The 11492-nt window shown below is 30.9% G+C and overlaps 1 protein-coding gene across 1 annotated transcript; it reads right to left on the minus strand.

The window, feature by feature from the left end:
- Window positions 1–1420: 1420 nt before the first annotated feature.
- On the minus strand, window positions 1421–9106 carry LOC108746658 (protein I'm not dead yet-like). Its single transcript, XM_018483559.1, has 9 exons — window positions 8965–9106; window positions 8298–8430; window positions 6937–7317; window positions 5773–5831; window positions 4077–4389; window positions 3453–3595; window positions 2487–2581; window positions 2034–2317; window positions 1421–1693 (listed from the first exon to the last, which is right to left on the minus strand). The coding sequence occupies exons 1-9, from the start codon at window positions 9036–9038 to the stop codon at window positions 1421–1423; spliced, it is 1755 nt and encodes a 584-aa protein (XP_018339061.1). The 5' UTR covers window positions 9039–9106.
- Between the last annotated feature and the right edge of the window lie 2386 nt (window positions 9107–11492).

Here is an 11492-nt window from a genome sequence, read left to right on the forward strand (position 1 = left end):
TATATATAATATATATATAGTATAGATTCTTTAAATATATACAGAGTGAGTCTGATAAAAAGTTGATTACATTCTATCGATGGTGTTCAATAAGCTGAATAATTTTGCATTAGAGTATCTTTTCGAAAATTCAACTATTGTCAGGATATAAACCAAAATAAATCAGACTGAAAGTTTGGAACAAACTTTTTATTATTGACATAAATGTTCGCTATATGTTGATCTAGATATGTCCGTAGTCTTCATTAGTTTTCGTGAAAAGCTTGCTGGACTTCTTTTAACTCTTGAATTGTTATTTCGCGAAAAATATTTTGTATTCTTCCTTTTATGTTTTCCGAAGTGATAGGAGATTGAAAGTAAGCTAGCTCCTTCACTCTTCCTCGAAGATAGATGGTGAATGGCGCTATGAAAATTTATGCGCGTTCCGCAAACCATCGAAACAAGAAATCACAAATTTCGTGTTCGCGATTATACAAATAATATTACATGTAACATTCCTGACACTCATGTAATATTACATCTACATGTAAGTAACATGCTGTATTTTGCTGGTATATTATTAAAATATTAGGAAGTCAATTATAAAGAATCGGTAAATCAAAATTAATAATTTTTAACATTATAAATAAAGTTATTTTAAATAAATATCTTAAAAGATGTTTAATTAAAAACACATATGGGAAGAAAAAAAAAGAATAAGAAGATAAGAAACAAAAAGAAACAAAGAGAATGCAAAGGAAAGCTAAGATGATAAATAGAGAGCTATAATATAGAAGGGAAGAGAATTATTGCTAAAGAAAAGAACGAGCGAATAAAATGTGTTGGGAGAAAGGAGCAATAATGGGTGAAAGAAAGAACGCAACTACATTTGGCTACAATGGGATTGGAGAAAGAAAAAGCACAAATATTGTTGGACATCACGAGGATCCCTTCCACACTAATCCCACGACAACACGCACTTCTTTTCCTTCCACGGACTCTCTGTGACATGAAATCGGGAACGGTGCACTTGCACACAGTTCAATTGTACACACCGCTCACATCGACTCGTAATTTTTCACCGCTTCACCAATGATATTGTTTTAAATTAGCCAATTAGTAATGTGGGCAATTGATATATGTACACCCCATGGAATTCCATGCCTCTTGAGAATTCCTTGTCCCTCTACCCCCCTCGGAGCTACAGAAATAGAATCGGCTCTATTATATTACTGACAGTAAAATAAAAAAAGTAAAACAAGTTTAAATAATAGCTAAATGACAATTATTTGCAGCATTTTATTTTTAAATATATAAATATATAATTAATATCTTATTTTTATAATATTTAATTGTAATATTTATTTATAATAAATAAGAATATATTTCATAATTATTTACCGACATGAATAATAAAATAAAGATATTAGCAATGATCAAATTATGATTTTAGAGCAATATCATGTTCTGCCCAAGCTGGAAACTCACCGATGTCATAAATAAAGGCTCCCCAAGTAGGGAATAGGATAACTTGCACTATTAAACTGTATATAGCGGGGGTACATCCGACTGCTATTAATACTTTAGTTCGCAAATGACCCGCGACAGTTATAATTGCATTTGGCGGCGTAGCGACCGGCAGTCTGAATGCGTACGAGCACGTCAGCGTCACTGGCATCATCAGATATAATGGATGTATCTTCATCGCCACACACTTTGAGAAACAAACAAAAATGAATAATAATTGCAATTTTAACGAGGAAATACTTACGAAAAAAATAGAATAATTGTAAAAGTCACGTTTCTTAAAATTTATTCTAACGATCGTTGAACGGGGAGTACAAAATTCTGATGTAAAAATGTAAAACGAAACGTAGAAAATTTATAAAAATGAAAAATTATAAAAATAAACGAAAAGTAAACGTATTTAGATAGAAGATAAAGATATTATCACTACATTTTTTTCTAAAATTTACAAAGTAATCTCTCCTAAAGTTGTTGATATTGACAATTTATACTGTTATAATATATTTTATCATTGGACAAATTCTTACCATGTGAGCGACGACAGGCAGAAGTATATTAGCTGTACCAACGTTTGAAGTAAATTCCGTCATTGTACCAACGAATAAAATAACAATGGCCAACATCAGCACAGGAGGCAATTCTTTCAAAGGCACCAAAGCTAGTCCTAGCTTCATGGCAAGTCCTGAGACACTGCTGCCTTTTGAGACAGCAAAACCACTGCCTAATAGAAGTACTAATCTCCACGGCAGCTTTGTCTGAATGATGTGCCAAGTAATCAGACCCTCGGATGATCTGGTCACTCGTCTGGATGCTGTGATCATATAAAATTTCATAAGCACTAACATAAGATTTATATAAAACAGAAAGACAAATCAAGTAGCAAGCCATTCCTCGCTTATCTTTTAGAAGAAAGTCAGTAACTTGCTACTTATTCGTATTTCAAGTTCATACTTGGCTTCGTAATTGTAAAAAGCTCTTACGGTCCTTGCTGTAAAAGTGTAAAAAAAGTGGCTCTTTTGGGATGAAAAACATTAGCAGGCATACAAAGACTGCGGGCGTCGAATCCGCTACTATTCTATATAGAGATTATGCTTGAAATGAAATACGAGTTTCATTAAAAGAAAATATATTTATTATAATTTTTGCTGATGCTCACAAGAAAATTAGTCTTTATTAAAATTGTTCTTTATGATAAAAATAATAAATAATGTATATACCCTCGTTGTACTTAAAACAAAATACATATTAAGTTTGATGAAAACAAGAAAAAAAATTTTAGTACAGTCCAATACAGTGACCAAAGTAGTATATGTACACTAAAAAAAATATAGTCAATTTTAATAAATATTTAGCTGAATACTGCCAACTAAATATTTATTAAATATAGAGATATATTTATTTGATACAAGAAATGTTAATTTGATTTAACAATCATGTTTTTTAATGAACAAATATTTACTTACTGTAAGTAAATATTTAGTTGGCAATATTGAACTAAATATTTATTAAAATTAACTATATTTTTTCTCAGTATATAAGCCGATTCTAGACCACTATGTGTTACTGTGTATATGTTTACGCGGTATGTGTTTGCGCACATATACACACACCGCGTATAAACACTAACACAAAGTAGTCTAGAATAGCCTACTATAGCGGCCATACTTCTGATAAAGAACAGAAAACCATGAACAGAAAATTATGTAATCTTTTTTTTTTAGGATAGAAACGTGAGAAGTGAAAACTTTTATTATTGATAATTAAAATGGAGAAAATTTTCACTTTTCATCTTTCCATTATAAAGAAAAAGTTACATGCTCGTACTTATATAGTTAAATTCTATTATGTCAATTTTGAAGCGATTAAAGAATGTACACAAAAATTTGCTTCTATTTTATTTTATTCTCTTAATTAAACAATTACGTTTTACAAATTTTTAGACTTACACATCCGTTAAAACTTCTGACCATCCAAGAACGAATCCAGGAGCTCTAAATATCCATAGAAATATACATCCCGTAAAAAGTGTTGCAACGGAGGTTTCATGAAATGTCATAGGTCCTAGATTTTTAAGGTTCTGACTTATTACCTACGAGAATCAATACATTTTCTTATCAAAAAGTCGATTTACAAATAAATTTAAAATAAAGAGAAAGAGAAAAAGCAAACTTTCTTTGTTAATTACACAATTAAATCTGCCCTAAAATAATCGTTCTTTGTATGGGGCTCCCATAGCCCATATTGCTATATTGTTTATAAAATTATAAAAATAGAAATTATATAAAAACGCATGCTAAGTACAAGTTTCAAGCTTCAAAATGCTGTTTTTTTTTTTTCTATGATGATTTCTCACCGAGTTTCAATGATCTGAAGTTGTACAAAGTGAATTTGATGAGCTGAATTGAATAAATTTTGAGCATTTTCAAAATGTTCCTCACTTTTTATCGAGTAGTGTATTTTATTATTTATTCGATTGAGAGAGAGAGAGAGAGAGAGAGAGAGAGAGAGAGAGAGAGATTACAAAAAAATAATTTTATGTACTATAACTCTATAAATAGATGATATCATACTTGATTTGCGATGGCCTCGCCTTCTACGCCAATTCTTGCCATTTCAGCATCCTTGCTACGTGGCCTCAGGTATCCCAAAAAAGCGATTCGCAGATACAGCCATAATATAAAAGAGTTAGTGGCCATCTGCGGAATCGAAGCAACCATCCACTTGCCAAAAGTGATTGGATCAGCATCAGGGAAATTGTATTCGTAGATACCTTTAAAGGCAAGATTCGTCGGTGTACCTATAATCGCTCCGGTACCGCCAAAGGACGAGGCATACGCCGCCGCAAACAGATAAGCTTTCGTTAAGTTTGTCGCTTTTATACGCCTAAAAAAAAGAAATTCTTTTTCGACGATGTACTGTAAAATTATCTTAATTATCGTAATTATCTTAATTATCTTAATTTACTAAAATGTAACGCGTCGTTTACAGTAGCAGTAGAGGCTGTAGACACGTCGGGAGTAATGCCTAATTCAGACTGGATGCAGCAAACATCGAGCAGTAGAGCAGCAACCACTCAGCAAGGCGATATTTACAGTGGCGTAAAAAAAAATATCGCTTTGCTGGTTGGTTGCTGCCCTGCTGTTTGACGCTTGCTGCATTCAGTCTGAACTAGACATAAGCTGGTTTTCCGGCCTAGCCAGAAATGGTTGATTTGATCAACGTTAAATTGATGCTTATTCAACGTCGGTCGAAATTGAATTAGCATCAATTTAATGTTAATTCAATATTGATCGATCAATCACTTGTAGCTGGGGATGTAATAGGGCGTAGCAAAATAGTCCGTAAGTAAAATAGATTTCAATAATTTCGCTTACGGATTTACTTTACGCTCTATTACATTTCCAGCACAGTGTGATTGATCTGAGTGTCGCTTTCTCTCTCTCTCTCTCTCTCTCTCTCTCTCTCTCTCTCTCTCTCTCTCTCTAAAGCTGAGGTTTATCTAAACCTGAGGCTACGACACTCATTTTTAACGTGACGCAAAACAGATCAAAATTGATGAATATTAATGACATATATCAAGGTCAAGGCGATCGAAGATGTATCCTCTAATGTAAAGAAATACCAAAGTTATTAATAAAAAAAAAGATTTTCCACGCAAAGCGAGGTCCACCCGCACTCTCTCTCTTGCCTAGAATCGTTCGATTTTCCACGCGAAGAGAGGACCCGCACTCTCCCCCTCTGCCTTGGAGCTTTGACTTTCCACGCAAATCGAAGTCATGGGGACGAAACGAGTTTATAATTAATTTTGAGACAATGACGATAATATGTGTCAATATCAAGATTATCAGAGGGTCTAGGGGTTTCTATATAATCACTAGATATATTTTTATTAATATTTATCCGACTTTTATTTCGCTTGACAAGAGGGAGGTGGGGTGAAAGTTGCTCCACGTGAAAAGTCGCGCACCCTTTGGTAGGGAGAAAGGTCGGGTGAAAGTCGCTTTGCATGGAAAGTTGTATTCCTTGAATTTGTCCTCATCTCTCTTCCTATATAAAGTTATCTGATTCTTCATATAAAGTAGGGAAATAGTTACTAACTTTGATTATTAATAACTTTTGAACGAACAGTGACCGCCATCTAAAACCTTTTGAAGGCCACAGAGTCATGACCTTGACATCATATCTCAAAGTCAAGATCATTGAAGAGGTGTCCGCTAATGTAAAGATTTACTAATATAAAATTTTTAAAATTTATTTAATACTCACGGTTCAGCTTCAGGATCTTCTGGATTTTTCTTTATATCAAACACTTTCCCAAGTCCTTGCTGTAAAAACAATTATACATTTTAAACAAGACAATAAAATTAGTTTTTAAAGATACAAATCCAGTACAAGCAAAGAAACCAGTTATTGTGTAAAACGTGTGTATATATAAATTTTATTAAATAAGCATATAGAAATAAAATGTTTTGACACATATTTGGGTCATTTTCTACTAATTCTCATAAAGTAAAATATAATTAATTCAACCGGAATTTTGTCAATTTATGTCATAGTGAATCCGCGATATATAGAATTAGATGTGATTATTATAGATATGACAACAAGTACTTTGTGTTTTATAAGCATGTTAATCGTTGACCAGTCCACATGTAATTATATAACAGATTTACTATGACATAAATTGATGAGATTTTGATACAATCCTTGAAAGGAAAATTTGACTATACATAATCTCATCTCTACATATTGTTAGAATGCGATAATATACGTTTGATTATATTTTACTATAATTATGTGCATTCGTGCAATTATTTACTTTTAATTAAACAAGAAAAATCCAAAAAGAATTTTTTCGGTCAAAGCAGATTTTAACGTTTGAGTATTTCTGTGTATGTAATTTTGTAAACCGCTGTTTGTTATTTTTTTCGGTTTTGAAACGCAGTCATGAATAGAACTATAGTAATATCACTGCAAGCAATTTAATAATATGTAACGATAACGCGTTACTTTTTAAAATAAGTAATTAATAACGGTAACAAATGACTTTCAGCAAAAACTTTAACAGTAACATGTTGTAACACTCTTTAAAATGAGTAATTGCTCAAAATTTTTAGAGGTTTAAAAGTCCTACTTTTTTTTTTCAAAACCGAGAGAGAGGGGGAGAGAGAGAGAGAGAGAGAGAGTGTGTGTGTGTGTGTGTGTTTTAAGTTTCACTCAAAGTAACATTGATGCAACTGGATGCAACCTTAATGCGTGATGATTCTTATTATTCTTAAAATTTTATTAAATATGAAAATTATATCGTATAAAAAATGATTATTCATTTGATTAGGATTATCCATTGTTAATTATGTTTTATACTATACATATAATCTGGGTAATGAAAATACAATAACTTGTATAATAATACTTTTCAAGTGCACCGACCCTCTCCAATTCACGAAGTACAGCAAAGGCAATAGGTACCATCATGGCGGTAGCTGCTGCGTTCGCGATCCACATGGATATAAAAGTAGTCACTGTGCAAAGGCCACCGACCAGTTTTGCATGGCTGCACCCAACCGTCTTCATTACGATCAGAGCAATCCGTAGATGCAGGTTAGAATGTTCAGTGGCAATAGCGAGTATCAAACCGCTAATAAATACCATGATGGTATCATTCATGTAACAAACGCATGTCTCCTGAGTACTAAGAATACCAAATACTGGAAATAACACTACAGGTATTAATGATGTTATTCCTATTGGTAGACATTCTGTCACCCAATATCCAGCTACCAGCAGAACAATGTAGGCACATTTAACTTCCTGTGCAATAGAAATTTAATATAACGAAAATATGTTAAAATTATTAGGTAAATATTAATGAAAGGAGACCCAGCTTCAATGACCTTGACATATATTGTTGGAGAGATATGAAGGGAATGAATTTAAGGAATACAACTTTTCACGCGAAACTCTCTACTTTCACCCTATCCCCCCCCCCTCTTGCCAAGAGGCGCGCGACTTTCTACGCGAAGCTCCCCCTCCCCCTCCCCATCAAGAACATTTCGCATGGAAAGTCGTATGATGCGAAGCAGGGGCTTCGTGAAAATCGCTTCGCGTAGAAAGTTGTGCGCCCCTTAGCAGGGGAGAGGTGGGGTGAAAGTCGCGTGAAAAGTTGTATTCCTTGAATTCGTTTACTTTATACCTCTCTCCCTGTTTAAAGTTGTCTGATTCTTCAAAATTCTGTAAAATAGGGAAATAATTATTAACTTTGACTATTAATAACTTTTTAATGAATAACAAGGGACGAAGCTAAAACCTGTTGGAGGTCACTCAGGGTCATGATCTTGACAGCATATGTCAAGGTCAAGGTCATTGGCTGGATTCTCTTTTAACAATATTTACCAATCATTATATACAATGTTAATTAATTTATTATGTCACTTAATTAATGCATAGGATATGATTAAAATTAAAATAAGGCATCAAATCTTTTGAAATATTTTAATAAAAAGTTAAATGGTTTTTTTTTGCAAATATAGAGTACTTAAAAACGAAATTATAAATATTATGTTAATTTTATTATTAAATAAATTGTGAATTAAATGATAAATTATTATAACACATCGCTCTATAAAAATTAAATTAAAATATTCAGCATTAAAATTATTAAAAAGTTATATAAGAATAAATAACTTTCCATTATACATATAAACTAAAGTTACATTTAAAAATGTTTTATATAATATAAATTTTTAGATTATTAGTGTTAATTTTAAAAACTGATATGTAAGAATATTTACCGAATAATCATATAGTGCCACGAAGGGTAAGAAAAATAAAGGCCAACAGATAGCAAAAATAGTTCTCCAATATAACTTGAGAAAGATGCCAGTTCGTTTTATAAAGGTTAATTGAAGTGAAGGAATCTCGAATCTACAAAAAGATTTTATTTTAAATTAAGTTCTTATTAAATTAATAATTCTTTTAAGATAAAAAATAAATTTTGTAAATTTATGAATTATTTTTATATAAATAATTTTTTATAGTAACGTGTAAAATTACATTCTGCTAGTGTAGAATACCCTATTCTATCTGATGGTACATATTCTTTACGTCTTTGTAAAATTACTTTTTTATGTCAACTTTATTTTATCGCTTTAGACTTTTAATCTTTTATTAATGAAAGTAGCAAAAGCATTATACCTACAAAATAATATCAAAAGTCATTTTACATATTACTTCAAAGAAAAAGACGAAGTAGATTAAAATTACGTAAAATGTATATTTATCGAATATCTATGGATTATATGTATATCACTATATACGGTCCAAATATTATTGCTTAAGAACGTTATATGAAAAATTTTTAGTATTAGTAATGGGATAGATTAAAACGACAAGAGAACTTTCAGCAGAATTTGCAACAAAATTCATTTCATTCATTTTCATATATGAGTAATACAAAACCTTTGCTGTGCCTCAGATTCTACTTTAGCTTCATTTTCAGTTTCAAACACGTTTTTTACATCTTTTCCAGCCATAAATCAACGTTTTCTGCATAACAGAACTTCTCTTGAAATATAGGTTACGTTATTTCGCATGTCACAGAAGAGAATCGACCTATGGTGTAATCATGGTGGAAGTATAACTTCCATGGAAATTTTACTTCCATCATGGATGTAATCATGGATGTAAGAAGACGGGGTCTGTTTTTTGTGGCTGAACTACACAAAAAGGACAAAACTGTGAAAATTTTATTATATTTGCATTACCCAATGTATAAGTACAAAGTGTACATACACAGTGAGCATTAACAAATTTCATTCAGTGTAATAGCAAGACAAAAGCAAGAACGTATTATTTTCGATTTTTTAATTTTATGGAGTTGCCAAAATAGATGTCTATTTGTATATTCATTACTATAATGTGTACATTTGTCTTAATATCTACTTCCGGTAAAAAATTTTTCATACATGAATATATATAAATATGTATAAATAAATTTCATACATGAATATGTATAAATATGTATAAATATGTATATTTCTTCAAACTTGATTTTTTCTAAAACAAATAGTGCGAAAATTATCTTTTTAATTATTTTTAATGTTTTCACATTATTATTATTATTTCTATTGCACTAAAAAGTAATTTTAATAGAAAAAAGGATATATGAACATGTATGGACATATTTCATATATAATTATACATGTTTATGAATATTCATGCGTATTTATGTATGTTTATACATATGTATAACATATTCATGCATGAACAATTTTTTACCGGACTATTATCTCTCTATAACATTTTATATTACAATACAACCAACAAAGGTCAGGAGACGCATCTTCTGTCAAGTATATTTTTGAAGTTCAGTACATTAAAAATCTTTTTATATTATTATGAAAAAGGGACATTATCATGTCATGAAAGAGACATTAGTGGATCAGAATCCAAAAACCAAATTTTTAAATTTTTAAAAGAGTATCAATTAATGTAATCATTGTATTCTATATCTAATCAAATACTTGGCTAATACTGTACGAACCAATATTTATTTCTGATTTAGGTTTGGTTTAAATTGTTTATTTTTAAAAAATATTTTTTTTTTATTTAGGTATAATCATTTTGATGCACAAAATTGTCTCCACAAGCCTCCGCAAAATTTTTTAAATAATTTAACAAATTAACATTTGAAATAGTTGTAAAAAAAATTTTCACCTGCCAGCTGTTGCCTATGAGTTTATATTGCAATTTATTTGCATAGGATGATCCACTTGACAATTTGGTAATCAAGAATTATGTGGGCCAATTGTAATCATTTTAATCTCAAATTTTACAGATTTTACAGATTTTTAAAATTATTCCCAGATTGCTGGCTCTTCACTCTCTTTAGAGGGCAGGCTAGGGGATAACTTAAAAATTTCAAAGTATCTTTGATCAACTTTTTCTCCGTATTGATTCCATTATTTTGTTTTTTTGTAATTTCGACTTCAGACTTGTATTCAGTGATATCGAAAACCCTTATATCAATTTTCGTAAAAATCGTCGTCGTCGTCAATATTTCTTTTTTTTTCATTTAATATGAAATTGATTGTCGTGAATATTATTTATAGTCATATACATATATACGAAGATACAAATGTCTTTTCATGTCTTCCCATACCTTCTCATGTCTTCTTCTTATTCCTTTTAATACTTTCTCTGATATGCGTACAACTTTGGGTGTTAAGGCACTTATCCCCGTAATTTTGCAATTCTATAAAGCCAATTCAAAGATATTACTGAAAAAATGTAGATATTTCTTTTACTTTAGGATCTCTGTAATCATAAGAAAAATTAAAGCTAGGTACTCAAGGAAATAATAATGTTTTAAAACTTTTTTTAGCAATTCATAAAATCTCTTAAACATTTGTTCGAATAAATAAAGTCTATTTTGATCCGCACTACTGAACGTACATAGTGGCCGGTGCGTAATGTCTGTCTTACACATCTGCGTTCTTTCTTTCTGTATATATTCCGAAAGTTCTTTATTCCTTTTTGGACACACTCGTTTGTTTTTTTTTTTTTACACATAACTTCTGGTGAGTTTTGATTATATTTTTTATTATTATTTTTATTAGATTTCCGGTATGTTAATTCATTTACGCGTAGATCTTTTTTGTGTACAGTTTTTAAATTTTTCTTTTTATCAACTAGAGTTTTGCCAAGATTTTTTAATACATTTGACGGTTTAATCGTACGGAAATAATGTCAAACTCTACAAGACTCACCCGAACTGTGAATGTTATGAATATGCGATCATTTGCGATAATTGATGTTGTTCTGCGATTTTTTTCGTTATGTTAATGTCTGAAGAGGGCACAATCCGGTAGCCGAAACTTGTAACGTTATGTAATTTTATCTTTGTTAATTGAAATATATTTTTTTGTTAATTTCAAAGAAACGTATTGACTCTTACTTTTTGCCCGTTACTTATTATCATTTGGTTT

This window comes from Trachymyrmex septentrionalis, unplaced genomic scaffold, assembly GCF_001594115.1.
Source record: "Trachymyrmex septentrionalis isolate Tsep2-gDNA-1 unplaced genomic scaffold, Tsep1.0 scaffold186, whole genome shotgun sequence".
NCBI classification, from domain to species: domain Eukaryota; kingdom Metazoa; phylum Arthropoda; class Insecta; order Hymenoptera; family Formicidae; genus Trachymyrmex; species Trachymyrmex septentrionalis.